The sequence below is a fragment of the Maniola jurtina genome, chromosome 16 (genome assembly GCF_905333055.1).
Source record: "Maniola jurtina chromosome 16, ilManJurt1.1, whole genome shotgun sequence".
In the NCBI taxonomy this organism is placed as follows: Eukaryota; Metazoa; Arthropoda; class Insecta; order Lepidoptera; family Nymphalidae; genus Maniola; species Maniola jurtina.
In genome coordinates, this window is record NC_060044.1 from 1,345,188 (window position 1) to 1,369,070 (window position 23,883).

At 38.2% G+C, this 23,883-nt stretch overlaps 2 protein-coding genes and 1 non-coding gene across 5 annotated transcripts in view; 2 read left to right on the forward strand and 1 right to left on the reverse strand.

The window, feature by feature from the left end:
- The window catches only part of LOC123873363 (mitogen-activated protein kinase kinase kinase 11-like), a 51,452-nt gene extending 37,062 nt beyond the window's left edge, over positions 1-14,390 (reverse strand). Inside the window, exon 1 of the mRNA XM_045918198.1 lies at positions 13,371-14,390. Coding sequence (XP_045774154.1) covers positions 13,371-14,064 — 694 coding nt within the window. The 5' untranslated portion in view covers positions 14,065-14,390. The remainder of the gene's footprint in view (positions 1-13,370) is intronic.
- A 505-nt stretch (positions 14,391-14,895) lies between these two features.
- Trnaq-uug lies at positions 14,896-14,967 on the forward strand. Its single transcript has one exon. It is a non-coding gene; the product is annotated as a tRNA-Gln (tRNA).
- Positions 14,968-15,182: 215 nt separating this feature from the next.
- Positions 15,183-23,883, forward strand: part of LOC123873358 (protein PALS1) — a 166,165-nt gene continuing 157,464 nt past the window's right edge. For all 3 annotated transcript variants that reach the window (XM_045918187.1, XM_045918191.1, XM_045918192.1), the window contains exons 1-3: positions 15,183-15,904; positions 17,942-18,057; positions 22,182-22,239. In XM_045918187.1, coding sequence (XP_045774143.1) covers positions 15,769-15,904; positions 17,942-18,057; positions 22,182-22,239 — 310 coding nt within the window. In that variant the 5' untranslated portion in view covers positions 15,183-15,768. The remainder of the gene's footprint in view (positions 15,905-17,941; positions 18,058-22,181; positions 22,240-23,883) is intronic.

Here is a 23,883-nt window from a genome sequence, read left to right on the forward strand (position 1 = left end):
GATAACTCGTTGATGGGTGGAACCTAACCAACCAAGAACCGTGACTAAAATAACCCGTTATTTAAGTAATTCTTACTATCAGCGAGAAAAGTATGTAGGTATGTATGCAAAGCATTTTGCGAGTAATCCTAGTTTGCCACAGTTTTTAGGGTTCCGTACTTCAAAAGGAAAAACGGAACCCTTGTAGGATTACTTTGTTGTCTGTCTGTCTGTCCGTGTCTGCCAAGAAAACCTATAGGGTACTTCCCGTTGACCTAGAATCATAAAAGACAGGTAGAGTAGGTCTTAAAGCACAAGTAAAGGAAAAAATCTGAAAACCGTTGTGGTTCACAAAAAAAAAGTGTTTTAATTTTCAAAGCAAGATGACTATACCAAGTGGGGAATCATATGAAAGGGCTTTACCTGTACATTCTAAAACAGATTTTCGTTTATTTTTATGCACAATAGTTTTTTATTTATCGTGCAAAATGTCGGAAAGAATACCCGAGTACGGAACCCTCGGTGCGCGAGTCTGGCTGGCACTTGGCCGGTTTTTCGGTAGGTAGTATAGGCACTAGGGTGGGGTCATTGTCCACAAACGGTGTCGCCAAGCCAGCGGTCATCATGACACGAGAGTTTTCGCACTCCGAGGCAAATTACGAAACAATCTCACCTAGATTTTATTGACTATTGTGATAGAGCTGATAAGTGGATTATTGCATTGAGCTTTAGATTTATTGCTATGCAGTAGAATATTTAAAATACTGAGGATTTTGACACATGTTTTCAGGGTTCCGTAACCGAAGGGTGCCAACGGGACCCTATTACTATGTCTCCGTTGGCCGTTCGTCTGTCTGTCTGTATGTTCGCGGGCTGTACCTTATGAACTGTAATCTGTAGTTGAATTTTCTTTTCACACAATTAAAATTTTAAAATAACTGCCATGAAAATTAAAAAAATTAAAAGTGAAGTATTTCTTGTACGATGGTACGGTAGGCTTCGTGCGCGAGTCTAACTCGCACTTGACCAAATTTAGTTCTGGTTAATTGTATCTTGCAACAAACTTATAGCTCGGTACATCATTTTGATGAGCAGTCAAAGGTGTGCAAAATAAAATACAGTTTTGATATTCCGGTGTGCCTAATATGGCCTATAATATCAAAACATCACACTGATAAATGCCTACAATCCCACCAATCTTTTGTTCTGACACCTAAATACCTATAATGATGGCAGTGCATGCCATAACAATTCAGAGTAACCTTTATAGGGCCATTAACCTTCTCAAAGGACAGCTTAAATGCGATTTTAATTTATTAATATTTTATTTTATTTTTTTGCGATGAAACCACAAATTCACGGTTTTCGAATTTTTTCCCCTTATATGTGCTATAAGACCTACCTACCTGCCATGATTCTAGGTCAACGAGAAGTACCCTATAGGTTTCTTGACAGACACGACAGACAGACAACGAAGTGATCCTATAAAGGTTCCTTAGGTATGTCCTTTTGAGGTACTTAACCCTAAAAACGGCAATATCACAGCTTAATGCAGTCGATTGCTTCCATGCATTCTTAGATAACTAGTTATGTCTATCCGGGATGCGAACCTGTGACCTCTTGGTACGGAAGCGAGCTAACCTACTCGGAAATAGAAAGTGGTTTGAATGAATCATCGTCACGATTTCTGGACCAAACTGAATCAGACACACAAGATTGATTTCGTAGTAAAAAGCACTTATGTGTTGGTGCGTAGCCAATTTTATTAATGGTCCACGGGGAGCCCGATGAGACATCTTGAAGTGGCCGGGATGTTTTGAATTAATCATTATGGGTTAACTGAAAGTATGTAATGTAAAGGAACACAACACAGAAAGAAGAAAACAGAAAAAACAATTGTATGCAAAGGCGGCCTTATTGCTCCGAACAATCTTTGGTGAAAGGAGAAACTAGGTGTGTTGGATAGTACTAACAAGCAATACACAGAATTTATTTAGTAGTATAATATATTGTATAATGTATAAATGAATAAAGGGTGAATTCTGAAAATAATTTACCTTTTTTTGGCCTTTGCTGTTTGGGCAAAATGTTAAAAACGTTCCGTAATAAAAACCACCTTTCCGATCCCATGAACGAAAATTTAGAAGGAGGAGCTGATGTACAGAACCAGAGTACGCTTCCGATCACAACACTTTTAACCCCCGACCCAAAAAGAGGGGTGTTATAAGTTTGACGTGTGTATCTGTTTATCTGTCTGTGACATCGTAGCTCCCAAACTAATGAACCGATTTTAATTTAGTTTTTTTTTTTATTTGAAAGGTGGCTTGATCGAGAGCGTTCTAAGAAAATCGGTTCAGCCGTTTGAAAGTTATCAGCTCTTTTCTAGTTACTGTAACCTTCACTTGTCGGGGGTGTTATAAATTTTTAATTTACACTTGTTGTACCTACTGCACAAAACACAACACAAGTAAAGTCTCAACAGCTTTTTGCTCTTCTGTACTTATTTAATTTGATGGACTTAATTATATTATGGTTGTGTCGCCAGCTCCTCAAATTATATTATTACGCGAAGAGTGGGTTATGTAAATGTTTGTACCGAGAACTAAATCTAAACAACACACTCAACTTACATGGTTGAGAATCTTTAAAATATTTATTACTAGCGCCCTGCTCAGCTTTGCACGGGAATCTTACTAAAATTTCGTAGGGATTTCAATTTTTTTTGAAGAAAATAAAATATAACTAACTAATATATAAATGTCACCAAGGAACAATGTAGCTTTCTAGTGGTCAAAGAATTTTCAAAATCGGTTCAGTAGTTCAAGAGATTACTTCCTACAAACAAACTTACAAACTTAACCTCTTTATAATTTATAATAAGTTTTTCTCTATTCCCTACTATTGTGCTAACCTTCCCAATTGAGTACAACCACAGTCACACCCCCTCAGTTTCATGCAGCAGCTACTTTCACCCTCTTTATATCATAGAATTCACCTTTATCGAATTATTAACATTATGTGCAATAAACATTTCCGAGGAATTTTAATGGTGTTCAATAAATTCTTCACTTGAAAAGTTCACTTGATCGCAAAGTTAGTAATATTTTTGAAAGGTATTTTAAGTGTTTCCGTTCATCGTTACAGATTACTGCAAGATTGTGATTTTATGTTAAGTACTTTAGGTGCTCAAAATATTGTAATGCCTGCCTATAGAAACGGTATATTATGATTATCGTAATAATACGATTATTTTAAGTCGATTTTGGCACTCATTATGCAGTAGGTACCTACTTGCGTGCACATATCAAACACTTTCCATGCAACTTTATATCTCCTTCCATAGGTTGCCTGGAAGAGATCACTAGTAGTGATAAGGCTGACAAGAACTCTTTGATCTGGTTCCTCCTTCACCTTTCTACTATCGCACTGCAAGGCATCGTCAAGGTCTGCATCCGTACGTAGTCGACATTCCTCGAACACGTACGAAACGATTTGCTTCCTCTTTCCTAATTCGAACCGCTAGGATATGGAACGCCCTTCCGGCGTCAGTTTTCCCTTCTACCTATAATATGGGTACCTTCAAGTCAAGAGTGAATAGGCAACTTCTAGGCAAGCGCGCTCCATCTTAGGCTGCATCATCACTTGCTAGCAGGTCTGATTGCAGCCAAGTGCTAGTCTATATAATTTAAAAAAAAAAAAAGGCTGGCTTTACACCCTAACTTGTGGTAAATATTCCGCAATGATTTAGTATGTAATAATAGGCGGCCCAAGACCGTGACATGTGGAAGTCCCTACAAGAAACGTATGTCCAGAAGTAGCATCTATCGGTCGTTGATGATGATGAATGAGATTTTATTTACTTACTTAACTACTATAGGTCATAATAATTGCAGAAATATTTGCCATACGTTTTAGCCATCAACTAGGTAAGTAATTAGGTTAACCATTAACAGTTAGATTATATTACATGCACAGATTAAAGCATTATGTAGGAACGGCATTCCGAACCAGTGGTAAATTATTTGACGATTCAAAAGCACTTGTAAAAGTTTATTTGAATAAAAATCTATTCTGTTCTATTCTATTCTATTGGTCGTACATTGGCCTCTAATCTTTAATACTATATAGTGTAGTTGTATGTTGTTATTGCAACTAACACCTAATTGACAGTGACGCAGGTTCTAGGAAAAAACGCACGTTTACTGAGAATATCAATATTCCCACGGCCTTAGGTGCCTCCATATACAATCGGATTTTCTGCATAATTTAGATTACTTAACCACAACATTTCTTGCACTCCTTATAACACTTGACACCTGCATAATTATCATCTATCAAAGCATTTAAATTATTGAGACTTAACATAGAGACATTAGAGTTAATTTCCATAATGAATATTTCAACAGCATTAGGTATTAAAACTTCAATAAATAATTCACCCTCCTCTTATGAGAGGAGACCCGTACTCAGTAGTGAGGCGGCGATATGAAGTAATTTAAAATCGTCATCAACTTACAAGTGAGCACGCAGTCCTTTCTCAAAATGAGAAGGCTACGGAGCAAGTGTGGATTGGCAGACTTTACCCACCTTTGAGAACATTTTGGAGAACTCTCGGCATGTACGCGACAGGTCGAGATGGCAATCGGGGTGGGGGACGCCCCGCATATCCCCTGCGCCAACCCGGTGGCAGCTAGCGCGGGCGTCGCGTCGTGCGGGTATGCAGGGTAGGACACATTCGCCTAACCCAATTGCCATCTCGACCTGTCGCGTAATATAGGTTCCCTCACGATGTTTTCTCTCCGGTGATATTTAATTGCTTCAATAAAACCCCATGGCCCCATCTGGGAATCGAATCCCAGACTTCCGAATAGGTGGTTGACACGGAACAAATCAAACCATAAGCGAATCCACAATAACCTAAAGAATTCTAAAAATCGACAAAAGGGGATTCAAGTTAGTATTTTTAGGTTAGATCTAATGCTGCGGTGCTTCGTTTATGGAGTGAAACGTGCAAGGTATAGGCACGCGTGTAGTAGGTAAAGTACTTTTATTTTATTTTATTTCAAGACAAATTAGTTATCCCTTGACTGCATTCTCATCTGGCGGTAAGTAACGAATGATGATGCAGTCTAAGATGGAATCGGGCCACCGGGTTTCATTTAAAATTGCATACATCACTTCTTGGTTCGGTTTTATAAAACAACCTCATAAAGAAGTCGTATTTTAACACTTATTCATACAGCTGGTATGTGGTATGCCAGCGGCAGGTGATTGTGAAGAATTTAATGAGGAGTTATGCAAAAGCGACAAATGTGAGGTATAGTGCGTACATTCTGAGAACTTACTCGCCATTTTTAGGGCTCCGCACCTAAAAGGAAAAAGGAACCTTTATAGAATCACATTGTTGTCTGTCTGTCTGCCTGTCTGTCAAGAAAACCTACTTTCCGTTGACCTAGAATCATGAAATTGAGTAGGTAGGTACTACTAGGTAGGTAGGTATTAAGCAGAAGCAAAGGGAAAAATTGGAAAACCGTGAACTTGTGGTTACGTCACAAAAAGTTTATTAAGTAAAATTTAATTTATTTAAAATTTCGATGAGCTATTTGAGAAAGGAATGTCTTTCGATGATGTTTCAACGGATGATTATACAAAAATAAAGAATGTTTAACTCTACCCGTGTCGGATTTCCCGAATGTTTGTACCTATCAAAGGAGATTATTATAATAGCATCGAACAAACGCGTGCGCATTGCAAATTCCATTTTGGATTACTTCAAATTGTATTATGTTGTAATGAATGGTACACGATAAAGTGATATTAAGGACAATTTTGCATGCCAGAAATGGCAGATTACATTGATAGTAATAGGTACAAGTAGATAGATACCTTTAAAATTGTTAACACCCTTTTTTTAAAATAAAATATTAGCCATGCTAATCATGACTAATACTCCCCTTTCCCCTCCAACTAAGCGTAAAGCTTGTGCCAGGAGTGGGTACGACAATAGTGCTACGGGTGGGGTTTGAATCGCCGACCTTTTGGAATTCAGTTGGCTCTTCAACCGTTGAGCTATCGAGGCTCTTGTCATGTTGTCATCATGCCTTATAGTTAGTTGTTACATGTTTTCGGGCAAAATAAAGGATTTATGATCCAAGTTTTGCATTGAAGTCTTCTTATAAATATCGGAATTTTACGAGCTCTGTTTGACATAGAGATAGGAACTCCTTTCCAGTTATAAAATTATTGTAGTACTAAGTTGGAAGCTACACTTCGCCTTCGGTCAGATTTTGTATGTGACTACCTAAAATGTGGTAACTTAGGTATATTTATGAAGGTTGCATATTTTTATCTAAGCTTGTAGTGCGTTATTTACCTAACTATCTACGTGACCAGCCACCGCTTACGATTGCAAACATAAACGTAATAAGTATTATTTATACCTAATTAACTTAAAATACCTATCACTGTAAATGTATGTCGGATAAGTAGGTATAACCATATGAGTAGGTACAACGTCATATTATCTAGTCTGTCATATTGTTATGAACACGTATGTTTCAATAATAAGCTTAGGAGCTATCTACGTAAGAATTGAGGGACGTGTGGCCTAGTTGTGAAAACGCTAATCAATCGATTGCAATGACTGAAGTCGGTAACTGGATGGGTAATCGGCTTTGGAGGTCCGAATTTGGGCTTTTCGTTTCCTCTGTGCTTTGGAGAGCACGTTAAGCCGACGCGGTCATTATTACTAAAATCCTACTAATATTATTAGTAAGAAAGTGCGTTCGTTTGTTTGTGTCCTTCCTTCCTTCTCGCCCTAACAATGTGAAATGGGTCAAATTCATATCGCCACGTGTTTATAAAAGGCAGAGAGCCGTGTAATTATCTCCTAATTATTATGATTTATGACCCACCCGACCCTGGTCGGGGTCCCAGCTGATCGCGAATCTTGATACTGCACGCAATATTTCAAAATTCAATAATAATAATACGTTTTGGCTTTTGACCACAGCTGTGCCCTGTTGCCAAGTGCGAGCTTATGTTTAGGACTTCATTCCCAGTGTCTTGTGGCAGACTTCGGCCGTGGCTAGTTACCACCCTACCGGCAAAGCTGTGCCACCAAGCGATTTAGCATTCCGGTATGATGCCGTGTAGAAACCAAAGGGGTATGAGTTTAACAAAAACTGGCATACTCCTTCAAGGTTAGCCCGCTTCTATCTTAGACTGCATCATCACTTCAGGTGAGATTGCAGTCAAGGGCTAACTTATATCTGAATAAAATAAAATAAAAAACCGGTTTTGGGAATTAGTTATTCTAATCCAGACTAGATGATGCCCTAAACTTCGTCTGCCTGGATTAAAATATTTTTATATGTTCGCATTCCTAATGCAACCTATCCCTGTATGATAATAAATGCCCGCAATTGAATCGCCATGGATTTCGGTTTTTGAAAATCCCTTGGCAACTCTTTGTTTTCTGGGACAAAAAGTAGGCTACATTATATCTTTCCCCGGGATGCAAGCTTTTTCTTCTTCACCAAATTTCGTAAAAATCGGTTCAAATTCAAAATATTTTTATTCAATTAGACTTTTACAAGTACTTTTGAATCGTCAAGAGCTAGTTCGGAATGCCTTTCCTACCGAGAAGAACTAGCAAGAAACTCGGCGATTGCTTTTTTCAAAGATTTGATATAGGTACTGGGCCGTGAAATACCGCCTGCGGGTCGTCTAGCATACACTTTCGCGTTTATAATAATCATCATAAATTCATCATCGTCGGCTCACTACTGAGGACGGGTCTCCTCTCAGAATAAGAAGAATCAAATTAAGTAGTATTAGTATGGATTATGTATGTGACTATGTACTTAACTTCTTAGGCGCATATTGTTTAGATGAAGCTACTCGTCTTACCTCACAGCTACTAGTCAAGACAACAAGGTATCAAGTTACTCGTAGGAAAATCCCCATGTTGACAGCGGGCCGCCACGCGACGCAGCCGCGACCTACAACGCCAAAAGGCGAGAGGAATGCAAGAAAAAGCCCCACCATGGACATAATGATCGCGACCGCCCACTAATTGACGGACTAATAGCATCTCGATGGGGTTTTAAGGTTCCCTACCCGAATGTGCCAGCGTTGTCTATTGCTAAGCCATGCGCTGTCCGTCCGTCCGTCTGTTCCGATATCTCAACTCTCTAGTTGAAATTTCACAGAATGTGTAGTTCTATTACCGCAATAACAACAAACAATAAAAATTTCAAAATGGTCAACCTGAATCTCAAAAAACCTAAAAGTAGGTAATTTTGTACGATTGTACGGAATCCTTCGTGTGCGAGTCCGACTCGCATTTGACCGATTTTTTTAACATCGCCTTTATACATGACTAACTGATGCCCACCACTTCGTTTGAATCCCGTTGGAACTTTGATTTTCTGGGATAAAAGTAGACTATATCACTCTCCAGGTCTTTTACTACATAACCATGCAAATCTCGTAATAAAATCTGATTTTTGATGAAAAGTAGCCTATCATCCGTCCCTGGGATGCAGGTCTTCTCGGTACCAAATAAATGATACCCTCGACTTCACCCACTCCGATCAGCTTTCCAAGCTTATAGTTACTTACCTTCCAAAGGAATAGTGCATTCAAGTGCACCAAATAGACAAGCCATCACCAAGTACATCTTTTTAAAGACCTTACACTGTACTCCTAGAATCTAAAAAACAGACAAGTAGGTTACCTACTTAACATTAAGAGAAATATACCTAGGATGTTTTTATTCACGACATTCGTAACGCCAAACAAATATTTTACAAAGTAGCAAAGATTTACACGTTTTTCCTCGGAACTATAAACCATCCGCGGATCATAACTTTCGAGGCATGAAATATGAACTTTTGAAATAGTAAATGGCAAACGTCAGGCGACATTAAGTGCCTTATTGCCATAATACTCTTTTACCCGACTGCACCAGAAGGAGAATGTTATTCGGGTGTACATGTTTGTTATATACATATACATACTTTAATTTCCTTTAGTTTACTTGTTAAACAATTAGTAAAATTATTAATAAAGTAGGTACTTAAGTATTTCTATCTGGACGGATTTTAGTTTATGAATTTCAACCTTGAAATATCAAAGGGTAGATGTCGGGTGACATTAAGTGCCTTTTACTCTTTTTCCGTACTTTTAAAACATAAATGTGGAGAGCAATATGTAAAATGAGAGTGGTAATCACGGGTAATCAACATTATTCTTACGCGCGCCGTTGCACAACCGAGTGTTAACGTTACGTACATTTTAATTTGGAAAATTAAGTTCAAGATTTACAGCATTCCAAACTTTTTTAGGGTTCCGTACCTCAAAAGGAAAAACGGAACCCTTATAGGATCACTTCGTTGTCTGTCTGTCTATCTATCTCTTCGTCCGTCCGTCCGTCCGTCGTATTTAGAAACCTATCGGGTACTTCCCGTTGACCTAGAATCATGAAATTTGGTAGGTAGGTGTAGGTCTTTTATAGCACAAGTACAGGAATAAATCTGAAAACCGCGAATTTGTGGTTACATCAGTAAAAAAAAATTAAAATGTATTTCAATTTTCAAAATAAGATAATTATACCAAGTGGGGTATCATATGAAAGGGCTTTACCTGTACATCCTAAAACAGATTTTTATTTATTTTTATGTATTTAATGTTTTTATGTAATGTTTTTAATTTTTATGTTTTTGATTTATTGTGCAAAATGTTGGAAAAAATACCCAAGCACGGAACCCTCAGTGCGCGAGTCTGACTCGCACTTGGCCGGTTGTTTTTTTTTTTGGTTGTGTACCAAAATGATAAAATATCAGTCAAATGCGAGTCAGCCTCGCACACGAAGGGTTCCGTACCAGAAAGTACGTGTAGTACAAGAAATAACTAGACATACACATTTTGTGAAAATTTCAACTGTATACCTACTACGGTTCATCAAGCAAGAGCATTTATTTGAGAAACAACCTCATCCCACTTCTGATTATTATCAAATCAGCGCAACATCCCGTCAGCGGGAGGCTGCGGGCGGACGACGGGAAGCTTTCAGTTGATTGAAACTGAAAGGGTGCCAAGGGAGGCCTGCATGTAGGGTTGCCATCTGGAAAATCTATAATATAGGACAAGGAGCTCAAAACCCCCGGATTTTATAGTGTAAAACCGGGGCTTAGCTGTAAATTAAGTAAATAGCTATAAGTAATTGTTATTACGCGACTGCGGCAAAAGAAGGGTTATGTATTTTAACCCTTCCTACCTGCGGGGTGTATTTTACCTATGTATAGTACGCGACAGATTGAGATGGCAATCGGGGTATGTTGCTGGGGAATTCCCCGCTCACTCGCACGTCACCCGCACTATCTTGCACCAGTGTGCCTAGTGGGAGATTTTTAACCTATTCGATCGCGTAAAAGTTAACTGCGTTTTGTATGAAACAGCGCCATCTAGTGACAAGAAGATGGCGCTGTTTCAATTCCATACAAAACGCAGTTAACTTTTACGCGATCGAATAGGTTAAAAATCTCCCACTAGGCACCCAGATTAGCGCGGGGGCAGTGCGGCTGTGCCGGGCGTCCCCACCTCAATTGCCATCTCGACCTGTCGGGATCTATATGTATGTACCTCCGTTCCTATGACCCCTACTCAATGGTTCAACCGATTTTGATAAATGATTCGTCTTAACGGCGCGAGTGTCACTGGGCACATACATTTCTTCAAAAATCAAAATGGCAGATTTTATGCACTTTATTCCAGAAACAAAATTATCCCAACCACACTCAATTCTCGTAACTCGCTAACTCTTTTCTAGTTTTTAGCTTGTTTCTAGCTAATCGTCGGCGGTCGGACAAGTGCCTAAAACCAGAGGTCACCAACTGCTAAAATACTGTGTGCAATAACTGACAAGTCAAGAGGTCAAATCTGAAATGCATTGAGTGTGTATTTTAATTTTGATTAATAGCTTATGTGTGGGAGCAGCATTATTTAAAAGCCCACGTGGGCTGAACAATGCCATAATGCCAGCGTTGCATAAGGGCCTTACTTGACATTGCAATGTGGACATACTGCCTTCACACTGTTTAAATAAACAGCTTCCAATTTTTAGGGTTCCATATCTCCAGATAAAAAAGAACCCTTACAGGATGACTTTCTCATCTGTCGGTTAAGACCTATCAAAGGAGTCAAAACTTATAGACTTCTTCCTGATGACCTAGAATAATGAAATTTGGCAGGTAGCAAGGTTATAGCACAAGGTATGTAGTATGGATAGATTATCATCATCATCATAAAGCCACTGTCCACCCATCGCCAGCCCACTACTGAGCACAGGTCTCCTCTCAGAATGAAAAGAGTTTAGGCAACAGTCCACCACTATGGTCAAATAGGGATTGGATGACTTCACACACCTTAGAGAACATGGAGAACTCTCAGGCATACAGGTTTTTTCACGATATTTTCATTAAAACGCACATAACTCCGAAAAGTTGGAATGCCTAGAATTGAACATCACTGCTATCAGTGTTTTATGGATGAATAGTTAGATAGATGGTAAGACATAATCTAGTCTCTGATGAAGATCCAAGAATGTCTTGTGTAAAATCTAGGCATTTGTACCAAGCAAATAAAATGACTAGTGATTACCATAAAAACAAAATTTTGGAAACTTCCCAAGTTCTTAATTGGATGAAGTATACTGAATTAATTAAGTAAAGTAAGTAAGTAAAATAAACATTAAATTAGGCAATTTTTTGCTTAAAGACAGAAACATAAAACCCAATCAAATAATTCATTATTAAATGTGATTAGGAAGTAGGATTTCGTAAAATAAACAAGTTTTAAAAATAGTTCATTATATCTTTACCTCATTAATGCTTGATAGATGGCTAAAATTAATACTTTAATTTAGTCCTGTCAATTCTGTTACTTGGATAACAAGATATAGTAATATATGTAAAACAAGTATTCCAATCTGAAGTTGCAACATGGCAGTTTGTGCAGGTCAAAGACTAACAATTATATACAGGAGTGGGCTGTGATGTTTGTTTTTGTATAATACCAGTCATACACCTTGTGTTCAGATCAGATTACTTGTTTTACACACACTATTAGCAAATAAGCCTCATGTGGGTAGGTCAATGGCATTTGATGAGTATCAATTTCTATAATTAACTAGCTTAACAGCCTGCAACTTTGTCTATGTAGACACTTTTATACCCCACTTTACCCCTTAAGGGTTGAATTTTCAAAAATCCTTTCTCAGTGGATGACTATATCATAATAGCTAGGTGCATGCCAAATTTCAGCCCGATCCATCCTGTAGTTTGAGTTATGCATTGATAGATCAGTCAGTTGTCTTGTCATTATATGTAATCATGTATTTAGATTACCTGCAAAGTCAGATGTTAAAGGTGATGTAATATATCAGCCAATAATAATTTTACATGTGTGCCTTTTTAGAACACAACAGTGGCGAAATGTTTTACTGTTTAATGGTTTATGTTATAGTGTGTTTCATCAAATAGTACCTATGGCGTTATGTTGGCTCCCCTGTCTGTCCAAGTTATTGGCACCATATTTGCATAATAAGATGCAGATTTTGTTTATTTTCATTTGATTTTCCTGAATGAATGAAATGAAAATCAAATGAAAATAAACAAAATCTGCGTCTTCTCATGCCAATATGGTGCCAATGACCACCCAACAGACAGGGGAGCCAACATAACGCCATAGGTACTACTCGATGAAACACACTATACATTGAACAGTAGAGTTTTTCAGACATTTTAGTCTGTGCATGTAAGGCCATTAAACCAAAAAAAAACCAAGTTTTTCTTTCTTTCCATTTTTTTATGGAAAGGAAGGAAAATTACATTGGACAAATTAACCAACCAGTGACATACAAAATGATATAATTCTAGGTTACAAATTGTAAGGTCACCGCTCAAAAGGGCTAGAACAGAGTAATTTTAAACACATTATTAAAAAAATGTCACCGCAGTACTGAAAGTTAGCATAACTTTTACCTGGACAGCAAGGCTGAACTTTTTGTTGTACAATGGGTGTCTCATGGATTTATGCTAATTGGTTATTGCTAAAAAAACTTATAGAAAGTTTTTATTTATATAACATAGACTATAGAGAATGACATATACTAAATCAACCACATTTAGAATGTTCGCATGGCAAATAAATAAATCAACAGGGCTCAAAAATTTAAATTTAGTAAGTACTTAATTAACTACCTACCTTATTCACTACCACAAGAAAGCTGTGAGAAGGATAGTTTTAATTGAGCTTCTTTGTGGACAATAAAAATTGGTATGAATGTGATAGTTTATCTACAATTTCTGAAATCTCAAAGTACTTACCATTAGAGCTTTTAAGGTCTCGATGGATGAGCGATATAGGTGCATCAAAATGGAGATAGGCCATCCCACGGGCAACCTGAATAGCCCAGTCGACGAGGATCCTGGGCCTTATCTTGCGCCCCGACAAGGCCCTATTCAACGGGCCACCTCGAGCATATTCCATCACCAAACACAAATCGGGCTTCTCTAAACACACACCCTTTAACGACACAATATTTTCATGTTGCAACATCCAAAACAGTTTGGCCTCCTGCAGGACACTTTCCTTTATCACATCGATGTCTTCATTCGCTAGCCGAGCAGTTTTGACCGCTACGACCTCGTCGTTCCAGTATCCGCGGTAGACCGTTCCGAAGCCGCCCGAACCGATGACCTCCTCGAGTTTCAGCTCCGAATACGACACTCGAGGAGGGTCCACGTCCCCGATCACCGACGTGACCGCCAGAGGGTCGTCCTCGGTGACGTACACGGCCGGGAAGATGCCAACGCGATCGCCGATTTTGCCCGTCCACCAGCCCTCGTCCCCCGAGATGTTGGCATCCTTGGACAGCACCTCGACGATCTCCCCTCTCCGAAGGGACAGCTCATCTTCCCCTTGAGCTACGTAGTCGTAGACGGCCGTAAACAGAGCGAGAGGCGGGCGGTCTTCCTCTGCCGCCATAGCCGAGCGGCCGGCCGCTGGCCGCGGCGGCATCACCCCGGCCGCGCCATCGCCCTCCTCCACGCTCAGGCGCCGCGACAACGCTGCGTTTTCCACCCACCACCGCACATAACTACACTCCACAACACTTGTCTTGCTTACGATCACCGTATTATTCCGCCATCTTTGTTTCCCACATCGATCATGGCGGTGTGTCCAAGCGTTAACGGAAACCACTCTTTCGTTGGCGCGATCGCGGCGATCGTTTTCGTAATTGAAGGATTATTGTTTGACCCGCTGTGATGATGTTAATTAATCTCCTCTCACCTATCAAATTATTCGATAGATGGACGAAATGACAACCATACCGAAGCGAAGTCAGTGACAAACTGTCATCTAGTGTTGCCTGATTTTAATTCTTATCATTTGACATGTCACAGATCTAATATTCCATGATGCAATCATTGCAATCTAATGTTTTATTTATTAATATTAATTAAACTTAGTGTTTGCTTATTAAATTTTTTGTGGAGATCACTGTTAACATTACGTTATTTATATTTCTATTATTGTAATCCATCATTACTTTTCCTTATTTTATTTCTGGTAACATAGTTTTAGTTTATGGGTTTGAGCATAGATGGCGGTAGCTGCTAATAGGTGGGCCCGTAGGTAGAGAAAGAAACAATTTGAATTCTTGCACTGCCATCTAGTTCAAAAATGAAATGGTAGCTAATTCCAGATTTATGCAAATGTTGATTATTTCAACATTTATTGTAATACTTTGAAGCATTGATTCAAACTAAATAAATTGTAATTTATAAAACAATATTTCTCTTATCAACCATTCTCTTTTATACATTAATTTCGTCCTTCAATCCAACCGGTCCCATGGTGTAATGGTTAGCACTCTGGACTTTGAATCCAGCGATCCGAGTTCAAATCTCGGTGGGACCTTCATGTTTTCCTTTTTGTGATTTAATTTTTTTCGAGCCAAAAGATTTTTTAATATAATTTTTAAGTACCTAGTAACTAAGTAAAGTATGACAAGTAAGAAATCTGAAAAGATTTTGATAAGTCGCGCGCTAGTTCTCTGTGGGTGTTGTAGGGATGCTGGGTAGGGAGCATTATTGATCGCGCGAAAATGGGATGGCCGTATCCATTCGCGGCGACCACCCAGCCCGCGGGACGTGGGACCGATTTTCAACCTCAAACCACGCCAAACGCCTTAAAATCTTAGTTAAATTAACCAAAATATCACTTAAATAGCCTACACGACAAGTTCGCGCACAATACATCGTAGAAAGCCTAATAGATCGCTAAACACAGTGCATTACAACCTTAAACCCTTAAAATGTGACATGACATAGTGGAAAACCAATAAAAGTTCTATCAAGACTCGTACAATACGCTCAAGAATTAAAGAAAATGGGAAATTAGCAGACAATCTGCGTCATTTCTTAGCAAATGTTTTCCAATCGTGATTTTCGATGCAGTGGATAGCATTTTCGTGCGTGTGAAAATACTATGGCCGATTCTTTACCACCGGGTTGATGTTTAGATTATGTTATTAATTGAAGACAAAATGTTTGTTTCAAATAGTTTTATTTTGAAAAGAAATTGGTTAAAGTGGTGCTGGCGGAAACGTTGGTATGACTCATAAAAATAACGAAGATAATTACAAAAATTTAAAGGCAAATAGGTTTTTTTTACCTAAATCGGTCAGTAGGTTAGGGTTTATTTTTGTAACCGGTCAAAATGAATTCGTTCAACGCCCCAACGACGCAAATCAATTCGATTGACAAAATGACAACGGTCAAATGTAAATCCGTGGATTTGGAAGGATATGTTATTATAGTGGTGCAAACGAAGGATAATAAAATTAAATTGTACGGTAAGTGATCTATTTACCAATTACCTAACCACTAGTTAGCTATTTCTACCTTTAGCAATTATATTTCGCTAAAAGTTCTAAGTTTCTTATTCATTGCCTTGTTGTGCATATCCACCTATTCTTCTTTTTTTGGTAGATAGGTATAATTATTCTTTATTCTTTATTCTTTATTTATTTGCATTCATGTTTTACATCATAATAGAAAAAAAAAAAAACAATTATAATATTACAACATGAAGCCCCGTCAGGGCGCTGCAAAGTAATTACATATAAATAAAATGTCACGTTAATAAAAATTAAAATTAAAAAATGTTATGTTATCTTTTTTCTTGTCCACCATCTCTACCATTTTAAAATTTTCAACCTTTTCTTATTCTCTGGTAGGTACTACCCTGAAAATTAATTTCGCTAACCGTAGTCTAACACTACCTATTATAAACAGAATTCGATTAGTAACTGGAGAACTACTGAGTTATTTGTAACTAAGTTAGGAATCGAAAAAAGAAAGATAGTAACAATTTTCCTGATTCATCTCCTAAAAGAAAAACCAGCCAAGTGCGAGTCAGGCTCACGCATCGAAGGTTCCCTACAGCTATAGTCGTATTTTTTGTCGATAAATCACGGTGTGTGCTATAAGACCTACCTACCTGCTTTTGACGATTCTAGCTCAATGGTACTCTATAGGTTTCTTGACAGACACGCCATATAGACAGTCAGGCAGACAGACGAAGTGATCGTACAAGGGTTAAGTACTTTTTTCCTTTTGAGGTACGGAACCCTAAAAACCTACTGAATTATTGGTTACTCTTTCGGAAAGGCTCATACCTAGGCCAGTGAAATAGAAACTAGGAATTCATTAGTAGTATTTTGAGATAAAATGATTAAAAAAATTAAATATGTACTTCCGAATCTAAGAGAGAGAGGCTATAGCTTAGCAGTTATGACGTCGGCTTTGTATTCCGGGGGTCGAGGGTTCGATCACGGACACGCATGTCTAACAGATGATACCCGCAACTTCGTCCGCGTAGATTTAGGGTTTTAAAAATCTTGTGGGAACTTTTCATTTTCCAGGACAAAAGTAATCTATCTGTAATAGCCCGTCCCCGGGATGCAAGGTATCTCTGTACCCGTAAAAACATTTAAATGGATGATCCCTTAAAAATACCGTGGGATCACAAGGATTTAGGAATGCAATTCTTTACAGCATCAGGGTTGAGGAGTTGGGTCCTCGAGGTCAACGAAAGTCTTTACTTGTAGGTATACCTTCAATATCAATTTATACAGACAGTTTCTAAATCCCATCAGCTTTGGGGGTCAGGTGCTCTGCAGCATCAGGATTGAGGAGTTGCAATCCAAATCTTTTATGGAACAATGTCGCAAAGTTTCATTTCATTGAAGTTTGGTAACAATAATTGCTCGCCAGTTTAGGTTTAGTTGTAGCCTCACTGACCGTTGTTACAATAACAGCCTGTATAAGTTTATTTATTACAGAGGAATCGCAATGTCAGTCTGTCCATTCATAATAATTAATGGCCTAGTGGACGTTCCATTTCCTCGCTTGGTATCGAAATGTTTTGTTCCCAAATAAAAGAGAAACTTACGGATATTGATAACTTCATTAATAAACTCACTTTCAATCAATCTGTCTGGTGTGAGGCTACGGCCGTGGCTAGTTACCACCCTACTGGCAAGGCCGTGCCGCTAAGCGATAGCGTTCCGGTGTGATGACGTCCAGAAGTATGGGCTTTAATGAAAATGCCATACCTTCCAGGTTAGCCTGCTTTCATCTTAGACTGCATCATCCACTTACCACTAGGTGGGATCGCAGTCAAGGACTGATGACTTGTATAGGAATAAAAAAAAACACTGCTGGTCCAAGATCTTCTTACAAGGTCGTGATCCATCCAGCTAGTGGGGGGTTTTCCAACGCTGGTTTTTCTGTCTGTTTCAGTGGATTATACCAAATTAAGCTTTTGGTTCCGCAAAGTTACGCCTGCTTCTATACAATACTTACCTATGTTTTGTTTGTTTATCCAGGATCACCATCGGCAGGCAACTGGGAGAACCTGGAACTGGCGGACGAAATTATGGACGTGAACGAAACCAGGCTCGAAGACATGACTCGGACTGAGGTCCTGAGTCACATACATGAGGTAGGCTTTGAATTTAGCGTATCTTTATGTCGTAGCGAAATCACATTGTACGGGAGCTGTGTGTGTATGCTCGACCGTAGCAATAGGGAAATTTCCCAACCGAGCGGTGTTGTGCTCGGTGGCGCCAGCTGGGCCGACGAAAGTACGTTGAAACTTCTATATATAGTGCAATTTGGTAAACGCTCTGTCATTGCGATTGAAAGTTGCGTGTTCTATTTTGAGTTTTCAATTAGGCTACCCGTGCTGCCATCTAGTGTTTCGAGCGTTGTTGATTCATTGAGTTTAGAAGCGACATCTTCTTGCGAATGTGGCAACCGCTACAACATAAAGCGTTAGGTTCTCTTGTGCAATATTTTTTTATCATTAGTGTTTCAATAGACTAGATTCGAAATCTGATCATCCCGACCACATGCAGTCTTACCTAATCCTATCATATTTTCGTGACGAACGAAGCAAGTCGGTCCGTTCAGTCCGTCCGTCAATACATTTCATAAAAAATGCTCAGTATTCTATGATATCACTAGATTTGTTAAGTTGAGTTGTCTTTTTAACATCTCCCGGGATATTCCTACTTAGGGATATAGCCATCCCCCGTCTTATGCCATTTCGCTACGACATATACTACATTACATATGGAGCGGTGAAAGCCTAGTAGTTAGGTCGTCGGCTTTCTTTTGGGGAGGTGGGGAGTTCGATCCCGGGCACGCACCTTTAACTTTTCGGAGTTATGTGCGTTTTAAACAATTTAATAGCACTTGCTTTTACGGTGAAGGAGAAAATAACTTGCCAGTGAATTCTAGCAGCAGATTTTTATCTTTAAAATGATGTTTCAGCAGATTTTTATCTTTGAAATGATGTTTCAGCAGATTTTTCAAATTCTTCTTTAAAATTAAATTAAAAAATTGTTTTAAAATTCTTCTTTAGGAGCCGCCATAAGTAGTCTACAGAATCTAATTAATTAGAAAATTATTATCTATGCTCTACAGTAGAGATGATTTTTAACCGACTTCCAAAAAAGAAGGAGCTCCTCAATTGGTCGGAATCTTTTTTTTTTTATGTATGTTCCCCGATTACTCAAAGACCCCTGGACCGATTTTTTTTTTGTTTGAAAGCGTATACTGTGCAGGTGGTCCCATATTTTGGTGAAGATCTGATGAATATCTTCGGAGATGGAGAACAGAACTCCTCAATGGATAAGAGCAAATTGCTCGCGATCAGTGTAATAGCTTAGTTAACAGTAGGGTTTTAACTGGGCATAGCATATTACAGTACAGTGGGGCCACTAAAAAGTGTGATTTTTTTTTTCAAATAATGTGTTTCTAAAAGTCACAAAATTTTCAATATAGGGGCCTTTGCTAACATTGTAATTATAGATTTACTCATTTTATCAGAGTTTAAATCAAAATACAACACCATGAGGCATTAAACAGGCAATTTGTATAGGCACAGTGTATCCAACTGGGTCTGGCTTAGTGCCAAGCGTAGGATATACGATACAATTCAGTTCACACCAGATGCGGTTGATGTTTAAAATATGAGCTTTCATAGTACAGCTACAATAAGATAAGTCCAGAGTATCAAGCCGAAATTTTAATGGTTGTCTGCCCGCAGCAGAACGATTTGCCCTCAGTAGTACTATCGTAACATATAGTTAAATTTAATAAATAGAAATGTTTTTTTTTTAAATAATAAAGAGAAATCTTAATTTTATATAAGAACAAGTCGACTGGAAAGCTGCTGTGATAGCCTAGTGGTTAGAACGTCCGCCTCCTAATCGGAGGTCGGGGGTTCCATCCCGGGCACGCACCACTAACTTTTCAGTTATGTGCGTTTTAAGCAATTATATCACTTGCTTTAACGGTGAAGGAAAACATCGTGAGGAAACCTGCATGCCTGAGAGTTCTCCATGTTCTCAAAGGTGTGTGAAGTCTGCCAATCCGCATTGGGCCAGCGTGGCAAACTATGGCCTAAACCCTTCTCATTCTGAGAGGAGACCCGTACTCAGTAGTGGGGCGGAAATGGGTTGATCATGACGACTGGAAAGATTATACTCGTACTAGTAAAAAAAAAAGAATAAAATTGATAATATTACTATTTAATAATTTAATAATAATGTAACATTAAAATTAATCTTAATTTATAATGATTATAACTGTCGTAGATAACAATTTAATGATTGTAAATTGCGATGCCCTGACAGGGCGTCATATAACTATACTTATTTAGCTTTAAGTTATATAGTTATTAGTACATGACAGCAATGAAACAAATAAATATATAAATAAATAAATAAAGTAAAGTAAAGAGAAACAGTAGTAATTCACTAGACCTAACGTAAATAGTATAGGTCATCCGTTCATGCGTCCATACTTATACATATAGTTTCCCTAACTTTTAAATAACTACAAACTTGACATTGGCTAATCAGTGTAAAGCCAGACGAGAAAAAAAAATACAGTACGGGCACAGAATATTATAATAGTACCTACTATACGGTACGGAGCTGTATGTGATAGCACAATACATACAAAACACCAACGCGGATTTATTACAAGACTTGTAGAGTCACAGTAAAGCCAGCTGGCTTTGGAAGGTAGCCAATACTACTATAGTTACCTACTAATAACTAAGAGTTTGCTATAAAGTGGCTAGCAAAAAGTAATTTTTGAGTTATCGTCAAGAATAGAATTACAAAACTGATGTTTTAAAAAAAAAATCTGAAGTCGGATAAAAGTCAGATACAAAAAAAGAAGTTAAAATTTATAGCTATCCTAATCTGTTTATTATTGTACAAATAGTACCCGCATGGTATGGTACCAAGAATATTGGCAGTATTTCAGCACTAAAAAGTCAGGTTGATCCTTTGCGCAAAAAATGAGCCCGCCCTCCTCTCACCAAATGAGGCAATTAGCCGCTGTAAAATGTCTCGTAAGAATAACGTAGGTATTTACTTAGTAATGATAAATGGATTCCTAAATTCATTTATCATTGCTTCACCAAAAATTAATTTGCTAGAAAGTTGGCGAAATTAAAATGATTACAAGTTGATCTCGCACGTCATTTGACGTTTTACACGTATCCAAAGTCAGCTTATTAAAAATTGCCGTGACTTTGGGAAAAATTCTACGAGATCATCATTAGATAAATTACGCTGAGTAATAAACTTTAACTTTTTTCAAGGAAATTGTGTTTAAAAACAAATTTACTTATTATAACTTTAATCACTTTTAGAGTTCCGTACGTCAAAAGGGAAAAAGGAACCCTTATAGGATCATTTTGGTGTCTGTCTGTCTGTTGTGCCTGTCAAGAAAACCTATACGGTAGGTACTTCTCGTTGATCTAGAATCATGTTTGGTAGGCCGTAGGCAGGTCTTATAGCACAAGTAAAGGAAAAATCCGAAAACCGCGAATTTATGATTATATCACAGAAAAAATTTAAAATGTGTTAATGAAAAAATTAATTTACTAAATCACATAGGTATAGGTAGTTGGCGAAGTCCGTCATTAACTTAAAAGTGTTAGACGTACTAGTATAGTATAGTATAGTACAGTATAGTATAGTATAGTATAGTATAGTATAGTAATATCATTTATGATAGTACGGAACCCGTCGTATGCGAGTCCGACTCGTACTTGATTGGTTTTTATTTCGTCAGGGTGACGGTTTTTAACCCCCGACCCAAAAAGAGGGGTGTTATCGTGTGTATCTGTGTATCTGTCTGTGGCACCGTAGCGCCTAAACTAATAAACCGATTTTAATTTAGTTTTTTTTGTTTGAAAGGTGGCTTGATCGAGAGTGTTCTTAGCTATAATCCAAGAAAATCGGTTCAGCCGTTTGAAAGTTATCAGCTCTTTTCTAGTTACTGTAACCTTCACTTGTCGGGGGTGTTATAAATTTTTAATTTAGACTTGTTTCTGCATTTTTTATTGAAATTACTTAGTAACTGTCGCATCAGAGAGTTATTCGGGGTTTCTGACAAGAATTAGATACTTTAGCAGCCTATATCTAAAAATGTACCTTGGAAAACACGTAAAGCCGTTATTCTTGCGACTGATCTGTCTCCGGTCGTGTCGAATTGCTGTTACCTTTGTAAGTAGATAATAATGATTTTCTTTTGTTTCAGTGCATATCTTCATGCGTCATCAAACTTCGTGTGAAGAGACGGAGTGAAACTAAACTATGTAAGTTTACATAATATATTATAATTATATTGTATTAATTACCTTAATTCCTAACTTTTTGCTGGAAATATAGAATCCAAGCCAAAGTTTTCTGATAAAAAAGGAAGGAAAGATGTAGAGTCAAAGCTTGAAGTTGAACTTTGACAGGGTGAACTGAGCTATACCTACGTCTAGGAAAAAAAATTGGTTGTCTGTAAAGTCGGTTTACTGACGATAGTTGAACGTAACAACAAAGGCCGATTGTGCTTCTTTGTCGCTCGTTCCGCGCTCTCGCTTGCACTTCAAGCCTTACATGGAACGCCTCAGAGCGAGGTAACGCCGCATGAGTCATGTTTTTTCGTGCGTGCAGCCGGCTCTATCGAATTATAAGACGTTGTCACGTCAAAAGACGTTGTCACGTCAATAAAACGAAATAAACTGAGCAAGTTTCTAAGTTCTAGTTAACTGAAACGATCGGACTGGTTGACTTTTAAAATGGGTTATCTATGGGCTAAATCATGGCAACTGAGCAAGTGGAAGGGAATATAATATATTTATACAGATAGTTGAGCGGTGCACCTTATGTAACTGTATGTCTGTACTATCAACGTTCATACTTCATACCTACGCTTCCCGTTTTAATGCAATCGCATTGCTCTTTCCTCCTAATGCGATTATAACTAACACGAATGGCTTCCATACTGTAAACTAAGTCACTCTCGTATTATACGTTTCAACTATGAAGGGCATTGCAATATTTCAAACTTGAACTTAATTTCGACATTTCCTTATTGTTCTTCTGATTTTTAGGTCCCCTTCCCTTCTAGATACCAATTGTACGGGACCCTATTTCTAAGCCTCCGCAGTCTGTCCATCTGCCTGTTTGTCAGATGTATCTCATGAACCGTAATAGGTAGAGAGTTGAAATTTTTAGAGAGTGTGTATTTCTATTGGCACAACTCTACAGATAACAAAAAATTCAAAATGGCCACGATGCTAATTAAAAAGTAGGCACATAAGTAGTGTTATAATGTCTTGTAAGATGGTACGGAACCCTTCGTTGACTTGACCGGCCTATTCTAATACCATACCAGCTAATACTTATGTAAATAGCGGGATACCACGACGAGTACTTATCATGTAAGTTTGCCAATAACGAAGTTCCGTGGCGATGTCTTCTCAATTGAAATTCATAATAGTTAGCTACCATCACAAAAATGTGAAACTAAATTCTTATCGACTTTAATACTTTATTGAATGACTAGCTGATGCCCGCAGCTTCGCCCGCGTGGATTGGTCAGATCCCCTGCAGCATCAGGATTGAGGAGTTGGACTCCAAATTTTTTATGAAACAATGTCGCAAAGTTCCTCTATCGATTAAAAAAGAAATGACGCAAATCGGTTCAGAAATCTCGGAGATTTCGGTGTACATAGGTAGAAAAACACAACTCCCTTTTTGAAAGTCGGTTAAAAAAGTAGCCTATTTTACGCCCTGGTCAATCCTCTACTTGCCTGTGAAAGTCCCGTCAAAATCGGTTCAGCCGTTCCAAAGATTAGCCTTTTCAAACAGACAGACAGACAGACAGACAGACAGACAGACAGACAGACAGACAGACAAAAATTTTAAAAACGTGTGATTCAGTTATGGTATCGTTCAAATAACCA